The 19137-nt window shown below is 37.7% G+C and overlaps 1 protein-coding gene across 3 annotated transcripts in view; it reads right to left on the bottom strand.

The window, feature by feature from the left end:
* The window catches only part of DPP8 (dipeptidyl peptidase 8), a 64706-nt gene that overhangs the window by 26656 nt on the left and 18913 nt on the right, over positions 1-19137 (bottom strand). For all 3 annotated transcript variants that reach the window (XM_082737085.1, XM_082737086.1, XM_082737084.1), the window contains exons 5-12: positions 16712-16885; positions 14856-15024; positions 8144-8254; positions 6452-6580; positions 5831-5892; positions 3368-3468; positions 2505-2682; positions 1539-1698 (exon numbers count right to left, since the gene is read on the bottom strand). In XM_082737085.1, coding sequence (XP_082593211.1) covers positions 1539-1698; positions 2505-2682; positions 3368-3468; positions 5831-5892; positions 6452-6580; positions 8144-8254; positions 14856-15024; positions 16712-16885 — 1084 coding nt within the window. The remainder of the gene's footprint in view (positions 1-1538; positions 1699-2504; positions 2683-3367; positions 3469-5830; positions 5893-6451; positions 6581-8143; positions 8255-14855; positions 15025-16711; positions 16886-19137) is intronic.

The raw sequence follows: 19137 nt of genomic DNA, 5'->3' as shown, positions 1-19137 counted from the left end.
AAAGATGCACAATGTTACTAGTCATTTGGGAAATGCAAACCAAAGGCACAATGACATACCACTTCACTAGGATGGCTATATCCAAACACACAAACAAACATATCACACAGAAAAATAACGGGTGTTGGCAAGGATGCTGATGAACTGGAGCCCTTGTGCACTGCTAATAGGAATGTAAAATGGTGCAGCTGCCACAGAAAAGAGTATGGTGGTTCCTCAAAATATTAAAAATAGAACTGCCACTTGATCTAGTAATTTCACTTCTGGGTATACACCCAAAAGAACTGAAAGCAGGGTCTCAAAACAGGTATCTGTGCACCCATGCTCATAGCAGCGTTAGTCACAATAGCCAAAATGTGGAAGGAACCCAAGTGTCTGCAGAGAGATGAATGGAAGACATAACGTTGTCTCTACATAGAGCTTTTATTTAGCCTTAAAAAGGAAGGACATTTTCACATGCACTATGACATGGATAAAACTTGAGGGTATTATGCAAAGTGAGGATAGACATAAAAGGGCAAATACTGTATAATCCCAATTATATGAAGTATCTAGAATAGTCAAAATCATATAGACAGAAAGTAGTTGCCAGTGGTTGAGGGGCAGAATTGGACAACATAATTGTATCAATCTGAAGAGCTATAATATTAGCTTCAGTGTAGATGCAGACAGTATTGAAAAGAAAAAAGAAAAAAAAAAGGAGGGGCGCGTGGGTGGCTCAGTCATTTAAGCAGTTGACTTTTAATTTTTGCTCAGGTCATAATCTCAGTGTCCTGGGATGGAGCCCCATGTTGGGCTCCCTGCTCAGCGGAGGGGAGGCTGCTTCTCTCTCTTCCTCTGCCCCTCTCCCTGACTCGTGCTCTCTGCCTCACAATGCTGCTCTCTCTCATTCTCTCTCATTAATAAGTAATCTTAAAAAAGCCCACAGCATGTAAAAACCAAAAACAAAACTAGGAGGTAAAAATACCTAATAACTAAATAACATTTTAAAACAGCCTTTTCAGGGGCACCTGGGTGGCTCAGTGGGTTAAGCCTCTGCCTTCAGCTCAGGTCATGATCCCAGGGATCTGGGATCGAGTCCCGCATTGGGCTCTCTGCTCAGCAGGGAGCCTGCTTCTCCTCATCTCTCTCTCTGTCTGTCTCTCTGCCTATTTGTGATCTCTCTCTCTGTCAAATAAATAAATAAAATCTTAGAAAAAAAAATAAAAATAAAACAGCCTTTTCAGTCTAAATATGACTTCGGCTCACTTTAAGGAAATTAAAAATTACAGTCAAGGCAAAAGTAGAAAGCAAAAATAAGTAATTTTTTTTCCCAGAGATTACTCAATAGTTTCTTATATAGCCATCAAGAACACTGTCCTGTAATTTCACACATGTATTTATACTTTAGCTTCACTTACATATTAAATTTAATGAAGCAAGTACTGATGCTTATAGAGTATATAAAGTATACAAAAGAGGCATTATATTATCCTGCCCCTCCCACTTTCTGCCCCCAACAAACAGATGTATTTTCTAAATAAGAAAGGACTTCTTACTTGGGGCAGGCAGCCCACCACTGGATCGTTTGTATTTGCTCTCCTTTAAAATGGATGTGATTTTGTATAAATGACGGAAACCTGTTTTGCATTCAGAGGCAAAAATAAATTCAATTTCATCTTCATGACTTTGGGGAAAAACATGAAAGATGTCATGGATCTGTAAAATGAATAGCTTAATTTACTATACACATTAATGAAAATACTACATAAACAATTCAATTAAGCTAGAGAAAGAAGAATTAATTGATAAATACATTCTGAAACATAAGTAACTGTCAGTGCTAGGGGTACTGTATATTTACAATATAGATTCTATCTTGTCCTTTCAGATTTATCTCACTTTAGTCACAGACTTCATCACTGAGAAATAAACATTCCCAAATGGTGAAAAAAGAAAAATATGACCAAAAGCTTTTTCTTACTCATTATCTCTATAATCCTTTGAAATATGGCATGAGGTTTAATGATATAAATCTTATTACAGAATCTTATTCTTATCCAAAATTTTATGACTTTTCTTTTCCAAAGAGAAATACTATAAAAGTTGAAGGGTGAATCATATAAAGCCTGTACTCAGCCAAGAAGTGATCTGGCTTCATTTATTTTGTATCTTGTTTAAGAAAATGATAAACTCACTCCCAACTGGTAAATTTTGGTATAGTTTGCCAACTTAAAAGAGAAAATCTATTCTGTATTTCCACTCAGGTCCTCCTCAGAGGCGCTGATGAGGTGTTTTTCAATACCTGATATGTCCGGGAACAAGAGAAAATTTGTAGCCGGGAGATGTCATTTCAGTGACATCTTTCTATCTACAAATATTTTGATTTACAATGTTCAAACTAAGCAAATAATATTCATGTTTACTCTGAATTTAAAAGATTCATTTTGATAGTTTGCTATAAAACTTCACTTGCTTTAGCATTCTGAGAAAATATATAACCAAGGACAGAAAAGCATACATACATTTATCCAGATGTCTGTGGTTTCTTCATAGATAATTAGTGGCGTCACAGAGTCAGGTACCGACTCGATGAGTCTCTGTCTTTCCATGGCATCATCTTCTACTGGGATAAATAATTCAGGTGAGATCAACACTATCTGTAGGCGAGTTTGGGAGCGATCTAGTAGAATGGACCAAGCACTATTTAAACAAAACAAACAAAAAAGCACCAAAAATAAAGCCATCTTTCAGAAAATGAATATTCCCCTACTCTCTCCTCTAGTACCCATCCGTTATTTCTGTAATCACAATTAAAGAACTGCTTTGGTAGATGTTAAATTATCACTTACAAATGGCTAATTACAAGTATTAGCTTTTTCTATACTTATTTTTTACAGTTAGGCTTGAGTGGAGTTTTTTAAAAAGTGGTTGTCTTTAAACTCCTAAAACCACGTATGATCTATGACATTGTTTTCTCTCCTTAGTGTGAACAACTGGCAGTCTTGTGAAACTCCTGTTGTCTACCTTAGGAACTACATATAATCACCTTCACATAAAATCTACAAAAATTTTGCTTAAATTATATAATAACAAAATACAGACGTCCTTACATGTAAGCCCTAAGGTCATACAATTTAACCACAGAAAGTACTGAAACCATGACTGGCTATGTAAAAGACAGAATGAAAACGCAATGCTCCTATGCTTACAAGATTACAAATCTGCAAACTCACTTGGCTCAGGAGATATTCTCTGTGCAGAAATAACTACTCTGCAAATTTACATGTGAAGGCATCTTCAACTGAAGGACAGGCCTAGTAACAAACATTTCTAAAGTTCTGGATTCTAAATTACTTGTAAAAGAGTGACAATTTAACATACGCACTATTTTCCCTCTGGAGTCCATCCAGCTCTGGCAATATATTCAACTCCTTCAAACAGAATCTCAAAAGGTTGAATTAGTTCCTTATCTATGACATCGATAATCTATTAAAAAAAAAAGGAATCAAGTTACAGAAGACTTTTATCAGTAACTTATACTAGTCTACCTTAATCATTATCTTTAACAGCATGACATTTTTTCAGACTTAGGTATTTAAAAAGGCATGAGAGATATAGCAAAACCAGCAGTAAGTTGTGGGTTACCTACATTGGTGAGCTCTTCATGTCTAAAAAAGTTCTAAGCACAAGAATTAGTACAATCTAAAAGTCTTTTCCCATGAGTTTATATATACTAACAGAGCCCTTGCTAATAACTGGTAAAAACAAGTTTTAGTCACTTTATTTAGACTCTAGTACGAAAGAAAAATAATAATCCCTAGTTCCCAACATTTTATTATTTTTTTTTTTAAGATTTTATTTATTTATTTGAAAGAGAGAAATCACAAGTAGGTGGAGAGGCAGGCAGAGAGAGAGAGAGGGAAGCAGTCTCCCTGCTGAGCAGAGAGCCCGATGCGGGACTCGATCCCAGAACCCTGAGATCATGACCTGAGCCGAAGGCAGCGGCTTAACCCACTGAGCCACCCAGGCGCCCCCCTAGTTCCCAACATTTTAGCCTAAATATGATTTGTGTAATGTATTAGTGAAATGGTAACTTTTCCCTTTAAAAATCCAGCCAACACAAAAAGTAAGTTAAAAAAAAAAAAAGGGATAGATAGTTCTCCAAGGAAGATATGCAAATGGCCAATAAGCACATGAAAAGATGCTCAATGTCATTAGCCATCAGGAAAATTTAAGTCAAAATCACAATGAGATACAACTTCAAGCTTACTAGGATGGCTATAATAAATACGACAAACAACAGAAGTGTTGATGAGGATGCAGAGATTGGAAACCTCACACAATGGGAATGTAAAATAGTATAACCACTTTGGGTAAACAGTCTGGCAGTTCCTCAAAAGGGTAAATAAACATGTAGCTATCATATGACTGAAAAATTCCACTTCTCGGTATCTATCAAGAGAAGTGAAAACACACACAGATTCATGGTTGCATTATTCACAACAGCCAAAAGGTGGAACACCCTAATTGTAACTGGTAAGCGGGTAAATAAAATGTGGTGTAGCCACACAGTGGAATATTTTTGGGTGATAAGCAGCATGAAAGTGCTGGGGCGCTTGGCTGGCTCAGTTGGAAGAGCATGTGACCGTTGATCTCAGGCCCCATGTTGGGTGCAAGGATTAAATAAATTAACACAAACTTAAAAAAAAAAGAAAGATAGTGCTGATACATGGTACAACATAGATGGAGCTTGAAGACATGATGCTAAGTGGAAGAAACCAGACTAGATACTGTATGATACCATTTATATGAAGTGTCCAGATTAGACAAATCTACAAACAGAAAGTAGATCAATGGAATTAATCTAGGGAAATGCAAATCAAAGGCACAATGACATACCACTTCATACCACTTCACTAGGATGAAGTGCCAAGGGACACAGGAAGGTTGGAAGGTGATGATTAAAGGATGTGGAGTTTCTCCTGAAATGTTGAATGATGAAATGATGAAAATGTTCTAAAATTGACTGTGGTGATGGCTTCTGTGAATATACTAAAAGCCATTCGAAACTTTAAATGAGTGAACTGTATTGTATGTGACTTATCTCTCAATAAAGCTGCTAAAGTCTAGAAGAGAAGACTGGGTTTTTTATTGTTTTGTTTTTTAATTCGGTTCCACACCTAGCATGGAGCTCAGCGTGGGACCTGACGCATCACCCTGAGATCAAGACCTGATCTGGGATCAAGAGTTAGATGCTTAAGGGTGCCTCGGGGGCTGTTGTTGTGTCTGCCTTTGGCTCAGGTAATGATCTCAGGGTTCTGGGATTGGGCCTGCATCAGGCTCCCTGCTTGGCGGAGAGCCTGCTTCTCCCTCTCCCACTCCCCCCCAACTTGTGTTCCCTCTCTCACTGTGTCTCTGTCAAACAAATAAATAAAATCTTTAAAAAAATTAAAATTAAAAAAAGGCAGAAACTTAACCGACTGAGCCACCCAGACTGTTTTTTAATTAATCTTGTGTGCATTCAGCTTATAAGCATTTAACTATCCAAATGTAGAGCAGCAATACAAGGGAAATGTGGGACATCCAACACAGAAGGTGAGTCACTAGTCAATGAATGCTGTCTTTTAAATATTGATCTGGAAAATTAACAATGGCAAAGAGGAAAAACTTTTAGAAAGACGTGGTAAATATGCATATCCCTATATTCCTATCTTGGGAACCAGCAAAAAGTTTCCAAAGCATGGTCCACAGACATCTCAGCAAGTTAAATGGGTTTAAAGAATTAAAAAGTGTATCTAAGCTATCTACTAGCCTGGCACAAAAAGTCAACTTGACATTTTATACTTACCCTTCCTTCAGCATCAATTATTATTTCTGACATCTTAAAGGTGACTTTTGGATTTGCTGTGCCTTTAGAAAGAGACATGAATAATAGATAATCAAAATTATTCAAACTAATTTTGCCAGATCAATCCCTTTCATACTTTAGTTAAGTCAGGAATATTGCAGAGTCAAAGCCTCACTGTGTAAGAATCTCAGAACTTCAATTCAAATTCATAATTCTCAACATAGGTATCAAAAAATATATATGCTTAAAAACATCAAGAGTCAATACAAAATAAGTAAGAGAAATTCTGTATCATTTTGTAATTGACATGTAAACAGCAAAATAGAAAAAAGTCATTGACTTATTATGAACATAATCCCTTAAAAATCTTAGTTTCCTAGAAAAAACTCCTTTTTTTTTTCCAGTCTTGAAGTAACCAGCTTTGTGCACTTACAAACCTTTGAAAAGAATTAGGTAAGATCAGCCTGTGATTAAGAAATCTACTTCAGTGACACTTAATGAATAATCTATTTTTACGAAGGCTGTAAATGACTAATTTGGCCATACCTTTGGATGACAACAGAGAGAATCTTGTTTGGAAAGTAGAAATGAGTGAATATAAATGTCAATGGAATAAAGTACCTGTTTTAGGATAACGGAATGAATCTGCCCTCCTTGTTTCCAACATAGGGGATGTAACATGAATAATTTCCACCTCAGATTCATCATTTTCTTCATATAGAATTCTTAGAATTTTGCTGCCACTGGGAGCTTTTAAAAGGAATTTAAATATTGAAAATTTAGAAGAATTATTCCAGAGAATAATCATAACTGACCACTCCCTCTAGTAGTATATTTCCCATAATGAAAAATAATTTATGTATAAAAAACACTGCCTTTTGTATATCAAAGTCTCGCTAGTCTTTGCACTAGGAAGGTGAATTACTACTAAATCACTTTTGCTCATTAAAGAAAGGTAAAACCTGAAGATAATTATATCTTTTGGGGGAGTGGTGGTGGTTGTTTTAATTTAAGTAGGCTCCACGCCCAACATGGGGCTTGAACTTATGACCTGGAGTTCAAGAGTCACATACCCTACTGACTGAGTCAGCCAGATGCCCCTGTACCTATACATATTTAACAGGGTAAGCACACCTAGGACTTCAGTCCATGCATACCTTAAAATGCATTCCTTGTTGAAAAATAAATTACTCAATTATATGTATAATATTCCCTGTAACAAAATAAATGCTATTTTTAAAAATTATTTATTTATTTATTTGAGAGAAAGAGAAAGAGCAGGGGAGAGAGGCAGAAAGAGAGGGGAAGAGAGCCACAAAGAGACTCTGTGAGAGCCGATGTGGACTCGATTCCATGACCCCGACAGACACCACGACCTGAGCTGAAACAAAGAGTCAGACACCCATCCAACTGTGCCACCCAGACACCCTGAATATAAATGCTAGTTAAACAGAATATAGCTTTCTTTTTATGGTTTCTCTAATTCACGTTAGAATCTTGTTCTAACAAACACAGTTATGGCAAAACATTTTACATCTTAAAACTGAATGTCCAAATCTAAGACATGGCTTAAAAATAAGTATTTTTCATGGTCCCTCAGAGAAATGTTCAAAATAGGAGCTGCTGGGGCGCTCAGTGAGTAAAGTGAGAAACTTTTGATCTTGGGGTTGTGAATTCAAGCCCCACACTGGACAAAGAGCTTACTTAAAAAAACAAAAATGCAATCCATTGTTATGTCATGAAATCTATTAATGGGCAATAACAAGCATTTAAATACACAATAAATACAAAAAATATACAATATCAGAGTGCATTACACATACAGGTAAGTATTGCTTCATAAGATTTGTTTTTAGTTTTATATACAATATATGTACAAAACATTAGGCTAGAATGTAAAGCAAATTTCTAACTGTTCCTTCAGGGAGGAATTTGTGCCTTTTTCCTGATCCATTCATACACTAATCTGGCCGTACATTTATGCACTCCAGTCAATCCTACGTTTTTATAGCAATGCACTGGGTATAGGATTTTCTTTTTATTTTGTCACCAATACTGCCACTAACACCAGCCTCTACATGAAAGACCGGCAAAAAGAGTTAAAGACCAGAGGTATTAATGCAATTACTTTTCTATTTTTATTAGAATTAATTATAGTGGGATATAACCTATATATTCTAAATAACTACTGATAGGATACAATCTTCATGACTTCATAATCTACTATTCAGGACTTAGCATCGAGCACTTAACTAACTGGCAGTTGAATCTCATAATATTTTCGTTAACTACTATTATTTTGAACCCCCTTACTTGTTTCAGCTTCTGGACACCACCAGTAGCCAGAATATCTATCAAATTCTTCTTGAAGAACAAAGGTAGCAACTCCAGCTGATCTGGGATCTTCTTCCATGTTGGCTAGCTCTAGACAAACATAAATAGCAAAATTATCACAGGAAGTTTTCTAACTGTTCATAGGTACTAAGCACAATGATTTGCATGCTGAATGAAATCTGCATGCATAATGAAATGTAGCTGTAGTATTGTGGGGAAGTCTGGAGCCAAATGGATTGGATATAAATCTGAGCTCCATCATGTACTAACCGACTGAACTTGTGCAAATCAACCAACCTCATTCCACTGAAGTGTCCCATTTGTAAATGGGAATAAGAATCATTAGGGTCAAGTGAGTTAATTCACATAAAGCACTGGCACAAACCCTGAACCAAAATACGTGCTCCATAAAAGTCAGTTATTATTTCCCCCATTAAGCTACTAACATCATGGAAAAAAAGGATACATGGAAACGGTCACAGTGATTTGTAACTTCTACCCAGAGAAGTCCAACTTTACATCTGGAATGGTTCTTACACATCATGTAATCTTCATCCTTCTTCTCTCTCCCCTTCCTGCAGTAAACTTTTATCTGTTTTACACTTTCCAGTAAATAGTTTGAAGGGAATTCTTGCTTTAAAAATAACCCTCCCAGGATGCCTAGCTGGCTCAGTCAGTTAAGAGTCTGCTTTCAGGGTCCTAGGATGGAGCCCCCCTTCCGGCTCCTTGCTCAGTGGGGAGCCCGCTTTTCCTTCTGCCTGTCGCTCCCCTTGTACTTTCCCTCTGACAAATAAACAAATGAAATCTTTGAAAAAAAATACATACATACTCCCCCCAGCCCATCCCAAAGTCATAAATTTTATAAATTTCATGACATGGAAGGCTGCCTGAACGGCTCCGGTGGTTAAGCATCTGCCTTTGGCTCAGGTCATGATCCCACAGTCCTGGAACCAAGCCCTGTATCAGGTTCCCTACGCAGGAGGGAGCCTGCTTCTTCCTCTATCTCTGCTGTTCCCCCTGCCTGCGCTCTATGACATGTGCGCGTGCGCACACACACACACACACACACACACACTCTCCCCCCACACTTTCTGTGTGTCAAATAAATAAATAAAATCTTAAAAAAAAAAAAAAGATTTCATGGGCACCTGGGTGGCTCTGTGGGTTAAGCCTCTGCCTTCGGCTCAGGTCATGATCTCAGGGACTTGGGATCGAGTCCCGCATCAGGCTCTCTGCTTGGCAGGGAGCCTGCTTCCTCCTCTCTCTCTCTACCTGCCTCTCTGCCTACTTATGATCTCTCTCTGTCAAATAAATAAATAAAATCTTAAAAAAAAAAAAAAGATTTCGTGACATGGAGAAATATTTGTAATATACTTGGATTTAAAATAGCCCTATTACTAAATGGCATGTACACTATAATTTCATTCATAAAAATGTTAAACATACATTTTAAAAAGTGCTGGGACATAAACCAAAATGTGGTTCTCTCCAAATATGAGACAGTCCATGGAGAAGCATTTTTTTAAAAAACTGTTTTATAATTAATAAAATTTTAGGTGTACTATCTGTGAAAAATGTATGTATTTGTGTAACCAATCACACCCTAACAAGACATAAGATATTTCCAACACCCAGAATGTTTTCTCCTGCCTCTTCTCAGTCAATACCCATTCTCACCCCAGAAGCAAACATTCATCTGATTTCTGTCACTAGAGGTTAGTTCTGCATATTCTAGAGTATTATATAAGTGAAGTCATACTTTGTCTGCTTTTTGAGATTCACCAATATTGTTACATGTATCAACAATCCATTCCTGTTTATTGCTGGATGATATTTCAGAGCATACCACATTTTGTTTTGTTTTTTAAAATCCATTCACCTATTAATGTTATCTGGGCTGTTATCGTCATTGTCAGTTATTGGTGATATGAATAAAGATACTATAATCTTTCTTGTATAGGGGTCTTTGTGGGTGTATGTTTTCTCTTGAATAAAGACCTGGGAGTGGAATGACTGGATAGTATGATGAGTGTTTAACTTTATAAGAAACTGTCACATAGTTTTCCATAGTATTTATATTATTTCATATTCTTACTAGCCACGTGTGAAAATTCCTCTCCAACATTTGTGTTCTTTTTTTTTTATGTTAAAACATTCTTTTTTTTTTTTTAATTTTAATACCAACATTTGTGTTCTTAATCTTTTTTATTTTAGCCATTCTAATGGGTGTATGGTAATATGTCATAGTGATTTCAATATTATAGACAAGCATCAATGTATTGTTTTTGGTTATCTGTATTTTCTATATAGTCAGACAAATATGCAACATGATTCAATAATCCCCTATCCAAAAATTCTGAGTCCAGAAGTGTTTGGAACTCAGAATTTGGGGGATTTTTCATATTTATCATGTATCTACCAAATAATTATGTAACATCTCTGGCAGGATAATCAAATACCCTGTAACTGAATACACTAATATTCCTGCAGCAAACTTATGAATAGACCCACTAAGTAGGATTAAGATTATAAATAGTCTCAGGTCAGTTCAGGACAGGTTTTGCCAGCAAATGAGTTTTAGCTCTCAGCTACTGAAAACTAAGCTCAATTCTTTTTTTTTTTTAAGATTTTATTTATTTATTTGACAGATCACAAGGAGACAGAGAGAGGGGGAAGCAGGCTCCTCGCTGAGCAGAGAGCCCAATGCGGGGCTCGATTCCAGGACCCCGAGATCATGACCTGAGCCGAAGGCAGAGGCTTTAACCCACTGAGCCACCCAGGTGCCCCCTAAGCTCAGTTTTTAAAAGTTTCTTGAATTTTGGAATTAATGATATAGGCAAAACCAGTGTTCGGTTTTCTTGGATCTTTCAACTACCCCAAAGTTATACCCATCATATTGTTTCATATTTGTTCTCTTTTGGATGTGAGAACCACTCATTTCTATCTCCCTTTCACTTACTATAGACTTCAATTATTAAGAGTTATTTATTACATTAATAAAAGGTATCGCTTTGTTCTTCTGATAGGTCAATATATCATTTGAGAGTGGAGGCTGGTACTATATTACTTTCACATTCCTTTTCATACTAGGCAGAAAGGAAACACTTGCACATGTTCACTGACTAACCCCATCAGAAAGCAGACTTTCACTTGGAAACTTACTGTAAGCAGAGTTAAGAGTGAAGATGCTTACTCTGTACCTATCTTTCTACTTAAACACATCACTCTTACTAGGTTTCAGACATCATCCTAAACACTTCACAAATATAAACTCATTATAACCTCCTAAGAGCACTATAAATGACACACCTTTTTAGATATAGAAACAGAGATCGGTTAAATAACTTACTCAAGGTCACAGAAGTACAAAATGGTAGATCTAGAATTCAAACCGGAATGGTTCTAGACTGCATTTTTATTTTTTATTTTTTTTAAAGATTTTATTTATTTGACTGAGACAGCAAGAGGGGGAACACAAGCAGGGGGAGTGGGAGAGGGAGAAGCAGGCTTCCCGCTGAGCAGCGAGCCCCTTGTGGGGCTCAATCCCAGGACCCTGGGATCATGACCTGAGCCGAAGGCAGAAGCTTCATGACTGAGCCACCCAAGAGCCCCTAGACTGCATTTTTAACGAGTACATTAATCTTGAAAATAATAAACATACCACATACCTATATGCACAGTAAGGAAAATAATAGTAAGAACAATACTATAGCATCCTGCAGGGTGCTGGTGCTTTCTACTTTAAATTCTGTCAAGAAAGAGATAGAGGCGGAAGAAGGGGGAGAGGGAAAGTATTAAGCAGGCTCCACGCAGAGCACAGATCTCACAACACTGAGCTCATGACCTGAGCGGAAATCAAAAGCTGGATGCTTAACGCTCTGAGCCAGCCAGGCGCCCCTAAATTCTGTCAATCTTCACAATATCCTGTGTGGAAAAACAATTCTACAGAAGAGAAACTAGACTAAAAAATCTTAATTCTGGGGCGCCTGAGTGGCTCAGTGGGTTAAGCCGCTGCCTTCAGCTCAGGTCATGATCTCAGGGTCCTGGGATCGAGTCCCGCATTGGGCTCTCTGCTCAGCGGGGAGCCTGCTTCCTCCTCTCTCTCTCTCTGCCTGCCTCTCTGCCTACTTGTGATCTCTCTGTCAAATAGATAAATAAAATCTTAAAAAAAAAAATCTTAATTCTATCAGTTATTGTCAGAGATTTTCACTGCCTCAAGTAGGATAACTAGTACATAATGAGAGTTCAATGTTTGTTAAAGCATAAAGAAGCAGCTAGGATTTCCAACTTAGATTTACTAATCATCAACCTAATCCTACTGTCCTTGGTAGCCGTTCTGATTCCCTGACTCCAAATGGAGATGCAAAATATGTACTTTTCTTCCTTCCTTCCTTTCATTCTTTCTTTCAACATTTATTTATTTATTTCACACACACACAGAGAGAGAGAGAGAAAGGGAGAGAGAGTTGGAGCAGGGAGGTAGTGGTGGGTGGAAGGGCAGAGGGAAAGAGAGAAGGAGGAAGCAGCCTCCCCACTGAGCATGGAGTCTAACACAGGGCTTGATCTAAGACCCCGAGATCACAGGGTGCCTGGGTGGCTCAGTGGGTTAAAAGCCTCTGCCTTCAGCTCAGGTCATGATCCCAGGGTCCTGGGATCAAGCCCCACATCGGGTTCCCTGCTCAGCAGAGAGCCTGCTTCCCCCTCTCAGCCTACTTGTGATCTCTGTCAAATAAATAAATAAAATCTTAAAAAAAAAAAAAAAAGACCCTGAGATCACGACCTGAGCCAAAATCAAGAGTTGGATGCTTAATAGCCTGGGCCACCCAGGCGCCCCCAAAACATGTACTTTTCACTTAAAAAGGTCCCTATTCCATCCCCGTTGGCCACATAGAATCTTTGTCCACTTAAATCTGGATAACGTCAACAGTCAAGTTTTGGTGTCCTCACTTCTAGCCCTGGGCTTTTCAAACACAACTTTCACAAAGTATCCAGAACAATTTATCTATAATATGACTCTGACCACACCATCCAATTGTTTAAAACTTTCAGTGGACCCTCACATCATGTTAGAGACTCTGCTGATTTACATGAGATACAGATAACCTTTGTCTTGATTACCGTTACCTTCTTGATTCAAGCCTTACATTTTAGAACTGTCAGACCGCTTTCAACTCCTCATATACCACCTTCTGCATTAAGACCTTTCTCAGGTGGTCCCCTCACTGGATTGTACCGGTTAATGTGCAGTCAAATCTAAGATCAGGTTAGGTGCCAGTTAGGTGTCATCTCTTATAGGAAGCCTTTCCTAACCACTATCCCATACTGATACCCTCACAACACCCTATATTTGCTTATCATTCTGTTTTATTATTCATATAGTTTCCTTGAGGGTCTGGGTTATGTCTTACTCAACTCTGTACTCTTAGTTCCTGCCATGTTATCTGGTGCATAGGAACTTAACCTATCTTTATTGACTGATTGGATAGCTAGAACAGATTTCTAGACTCCTAATTCAGTGTTCTTTCTACCAACGAAAATTGTTCAGGAAATGGCTTCTTCTATAATACTGATAATCCTAATAATGAAAAAAATGTTTGTTGTCAATACACTACTGTATTCTAAAATAACTTGATCAGAAATATGCCCAATAATTCAGCTTTGTGAACACTGGATTAAATAAGATTGAACAAATGAATTTTGAAAGTGACCATCCTTCACTGTGGAACATACTAATCTTTTGTTTCATGTGTTCAAAGAAAAAGCAATACACCATTTCCCATCTTTCATTTGTATGAAAGCTTCAGAGGAAAACATCTACATCTTTCCTGTGCTTTGAGCAGTGATTGAGAAGTGATTACTATAATCACTTCAATGAAAATTAATTATTTCCACAATACACACAATTCTACAAAGTTTCATTTTTCCTATTATGATAAAGTAGGCTCTCCAAGAAGGGGAGATAAATTTTTGTGTATTAGGTATTTGTTTGTTTCCCAAAAGCAAGATTAATTTTTTTTTTAAATTTTATTTATCAGAGAGAAAGAGGGAACACAAACAAGGAGCAGCAGCAGGAGAGGGAGAAGCAGGCTCCCCTGATGTAAGCAAGGAGTCTGATGTGAGACTCGATCCCAGGACCCCAGGATCATGACCTGAGCCAAAGGAAGATGCTCAACCGACTGAGACACCCAGGCATCCCAAGATTTTTTTTTTTTAAAGATTTTATTTATTTATTTGACAGACAAAGATGACAAGTAGGCAGAGAAGCAGGCAGAGAGAGGAGGAAGCAGGCTCCCCACAGAGCAGAGAGCCCGATGTGGGGCTCGATCCCAGGACCCTGAGATCATGACCTGAGCCGAAGGCAGAGGTTTTAACCCACTGAGCCACCCAGGCGCCCCCCAAGATTTTTTTAATTGAAATATTACTTTAATGAAAACAGTTTTGGGGAAATCCTGGCAGTCTTAGTAAGCTAAAGAAACAATCATGTCAGAGGTGCTACAGTGCTATCTGAAAATGAACATTAAAATAAGGCAGCATTATGTGAGTGGTACATATTATTTATCCTCTGTACTTTTTTAAAGATTTGAATTTAAAGTATAAAGGTAACCTACTTTGCCTCAATTTCAAAAAGTGAGCAAAGGCAAAATTTTAAAAATGCTTTTCAGAAAAGTAAATTTGAAGAATTATGTGTTACCATTGTGCACATAGGTGAGCCTCCTTTCTTCTCTGGTTACAATGTTGGATATCCAAATATCATTGCTATGTATAAAAGCAATCCAGTCTGGATCAGCTGGGCATAATTTGGGATCCATGCGAATGTTGGGACAACTAGTCTCTACTAAATTCGGCCGTAGGGGTTGTTGCTAGAAAAGAAAAAACATTTTTAAAGCAAGTATCAGGCTGATACATACTTTATTCATTTGCCAACACCCTTCCTATAAAATGAACAATAATTCCAAGTAAAATGTCAAATATAACTGCTCCTCAGAAAAATATACTTTTGCAAGCCTTAACTTACAAGGACAGACTCTTTTTTTTTTTCTTCTTACTATCAATTAGAAAGCTAATGGTAATAGGAAAGTAAATAAGGATTTTTTTAAAAAATTTATTTATTTGAGAATGAAAGCAAGAGAGAGCAAGAGAGAGAGAGCACTCGAATGTACATGGAAGGGCAGAAGGAGAGGGAGAAGGAAAAAAGCAGACTCCCTACTGGGCGCAGAGTCCCACAACCCATGACCCATGAGATCATGCATGACTTGAGCCAAAATCAAGAGTCAGACACTTAATCCACTGAGCCACCGCAGGGTGGAAAGTAAATAAAAAAATATAATAGTGCTTCATAAGTTTTATTATCCAAACCTGTTTAATTATTGCTTGTTAAATACTTTTATTAAGCACTTACTTACTGAATACTTATTCAATATTTCAAATTCATTTTACCAATATAAAATAGTACACTCAAAAAGATTTAACAAAAGCCAGGATATTACAATTCCAACAAAAGAATAGTTCTAATACCATGTAAAGAATTACAGAGAGGGGTGCGTGTGTGGCTCAGTTGTTGAGTATCTCTGACTCTTGATTTCAGCTCAGGTCATGACCTCAGGGTCATGAGATCAAGCCCCCACATCAGGCTCTACATGCACTGGGGATTCTGCTTGAGATTCTCTCTCCCTCTGCCCCTCCCCCACTCACTCTTGCTCTATCTCTTGCTGTTTCTCAAATAAATACATCTTGGGATGCCTGGGTGGCTCAGTTGTTAAGCATCTGCCTTCAGCTCAGGTCATGATCCCAGGGTCCTGGGATCCAGCCACGCACCAGGCTCTCTGCTCAGCAGGAAGCCTGTTTCTCCTTCTCCCACTCCCCCTGCTTGTATTCCCTCTCTCCCTGTCTCTCTCTCTCTCTCTCTCTCTGTGTCAAATAATTAAATAAAATCTTTTAAAAAAGAAAAAACAAAACAAAACAAAAAAACATAAAAAATTGCAAACATTTAAAACCATTTATTAAAATGAATTAAGTTTCTTGGGTGCCTGGGTGCCTCAGTCAGTTAAGTATTTGGCTCAGATCATGATCCGAGGGTCCTGAGATCAAGGCCCGCATCAGGCTTTCTGTTCAGCAGGGAGTTTGATTCTCCCTCTCCCTCTGCCTGCTGCTTTGCCTACTTGTGATCTCTCCTTGTCAAATAAATAAATAAAATCTTAAAAAATCAGTTAAGTTTTTAGGAGAACCAAAATTAGACTGCCTTGTCGTAACAATATCTTCCAAAATCCTCCTCAAATTTTACTCAGAAAATGGGCACTGATGTCCTTTACTAAACCTTCCTACATAGCAAGTATTTTTAGCATTTAAAAAGTTACCTATTAACGTCACTGCAAAAATGATTAATTCTTAACACAAGAAATTAATACTTATGTACCTTGCTTTCTTTACTATTAAATTTCTCACTTGGTGGGTAAATTTAATTTTTTGATTTAATTACCTTTCTGATTTGGATGCAAATAACCTTTAGTACCCAAAAACAGATTTTAACAAATAGTAACATGAACTTACAGTAAATCCTTGTGGCCCTCCATCTTTTACATGATAAATTCCACTACCAGCTTGAAACAGAAATGTTCCACTTCCTTGGTGATAATCATAGGAAGCAATTCCAACAGTTCCAATGCGTTTCCTTTCTCTTAATAGTTCTTCTTCTCGAGAATACATTCCATAGTCCAGTGTTGCCTAATGCAAAAGGAAACAGAAGTCACCTACTTCAGTCTTCTGAAAGCTTTCCACTGAAATCCTAGCATCTCCCATATTACCGAGTCTACATGTTCAATGACTCCAAAATGTGACAGTTAACACTACGCAAACTAATTTAAGAAGTTTCCTGGAAGATTTCCTGGTAAAGGGTCTCTAGATGATTACTGCATATAGTGGAGAACGAGAATTGTCTCATCACCTTGGCTTGGCATTCTAGACTTTCTACAACTTAAATGTAATTGAGCAGTGTTGCATGTAGTTAAGAGCACAGACTCTGAAACGAAGTGGTTTGAATCTAGGCTATGATACTCATTAGAACACTGACTTTGGGAAGTAGTTGAATTTCTTCAAAAGTAATTGTTCTCACTTTCAAAATAGTAATATATCATTTACTTCAGCTTTGTGAAGATTAACTTAGATAAAAACACGTCAAGCGTTTAGCACAATAATTGGCATAGAGTAAGTTCTCAAGTATCAGCTGTCATTAATACCTTCCCACCACATCTATTAATACTCTTCAAATAAAACCCTAGATCGGGGTGGTCATGTCACTGACATAAAACCCAACATATGAGTTTCTGCCTCCTGGTCTTTGTCTGTTCCACTATCCCCTTTGAGAGGCTATTTTTCTTTCATCCATCCAAGTTCTACCATTATCCCAAAACCTTAGCTCTGATTCAATCTTGCCAAAGAAAGTTTCCTGATCCACTATGATGTACAGTCATCTCTTCTTTAAAATTTATGTAAGAGTTACTATGTCTTTTACTTATTTGACTGTGATACCATTTTTCACTCTTTTCAGTATTTCTGACTAGAAATAGGTTAAAAAAAAAACCCTTAAGAGCAGACTTTGTGTCACTTTGTTTTCCTACCTGCAGCATCTGTTAAAATCTCTCTCAAAGACTATCTGTAATTAATGACTGATGATGATGAGGGGTTTTCCTAAGCTAGAAATATTATATGATGCAGGTATAAAATTTAAAAAGGAATACATGGGTGCCTGGGTGGCTCAGTGGGTTAGGCCACTGCCTTCGGCTCAGGTCATGATCTCAGGGTCCTGGGATCGAGTCCCACATCGGGCTCTCTGCTTAGCAGGGGGCCTGCTTCCCTTCCTCTCTCTCTGCCTGCCTCTCTGCCTACTTGTGATCTCTCTCTGTCAAATAAATAAATAAAATCTTTAAAAAAAAAGGGGGGGGGGCACCTGGGTGGCTCAGTGGGTTAAAGCCTCTGCCTTCGGCTCAGGTCATGATCCCAGGGTCCTGGGATCGAGCCCCGCATGGGGCTCTCTGCTCAGCAGGGAGCCTGCTTCCTCCTCTCTCTCTCTGTCTGCCTCTCTGCCTGCTTGAGATCTCTGTCTGTCAAATAAATAAATTAAAAAAAAAAAAAAAAAAAAAAGAAATGTATCACTCCAAAACTAAGCTAGCACACTGAAAGTAAACACTGTTCAAGGATGGCAAATAAAACATGTATGTACTTGCAAACCTAAAATAATGTTAGGTGAGGATAAATATGAGACAACCTAGAAATCTTGCTAAAAACACACCTACTTTTTTGTATTCACTGTATCACTTCTTTATGAATACTTAACTACATGTATATACATTTATACATGTGTGTTAGGCTCCAATAGAAAAAAAAAACCCTGGGGGCGCCTGGGTGGCTCAGTGGGTTGAGACGCTGCCTTCGGCTCGGGTCATGATCTCAGGGTCCTGGGATCGAGTCCCACATCGGGCTCTCTGCTCAGCAGGGAGCCTGCTTCCTCCTCTCTCTCTGCCTGCCTCTCTGCCTACTTGTGATCTCTCTCTGTCAAATAAATAAATAAAATCTTTAAAAAAAAAAAAAAAAAAAAAAAAAAACCCTGTAAATTCAATGAACATATAGTTTTATGAATTCTGATCCCTTTAAGTATCTCTTAAGACTCTTCTGATTGGAGCCAAAATCAGTTCTGAGAATATGATTGTATTTTAATTTCTCCCCTCTTACTCTTCCTGAATGTCACTGGACTTGGTCTGTACTTACTATGTCTTAATAATCAGAACACAAGAAACTTCACAGCTAAGAAATTAACTTTCACAAGAGAACCTGGTAATTATAAATTAACTCAAAATGAATCAAAGACCTCAATGTAAGAGCTCAAGCTACTTAATTCACATATAAAAAAATAGACAAAAATCTGTGTGACCCTGGATCAAACAATAGTTTCTTAGATATGATGTCAAAAGCACAAGCAA

The sequence above is a fragment of the Mustela nivalis genome (assembly GCF_964662115.1).
Source record: "Mustela nivalis genome assembly, chromosome: 6".
NCBI lineage: Eukaryota > Metazoa > Chordata > Mammalia > Carnivora > Mustelidae > Mustela > Mustela nivalis.
This window is presented reverse-complemented; position numbering and strand designations above follow the sequence as displayed.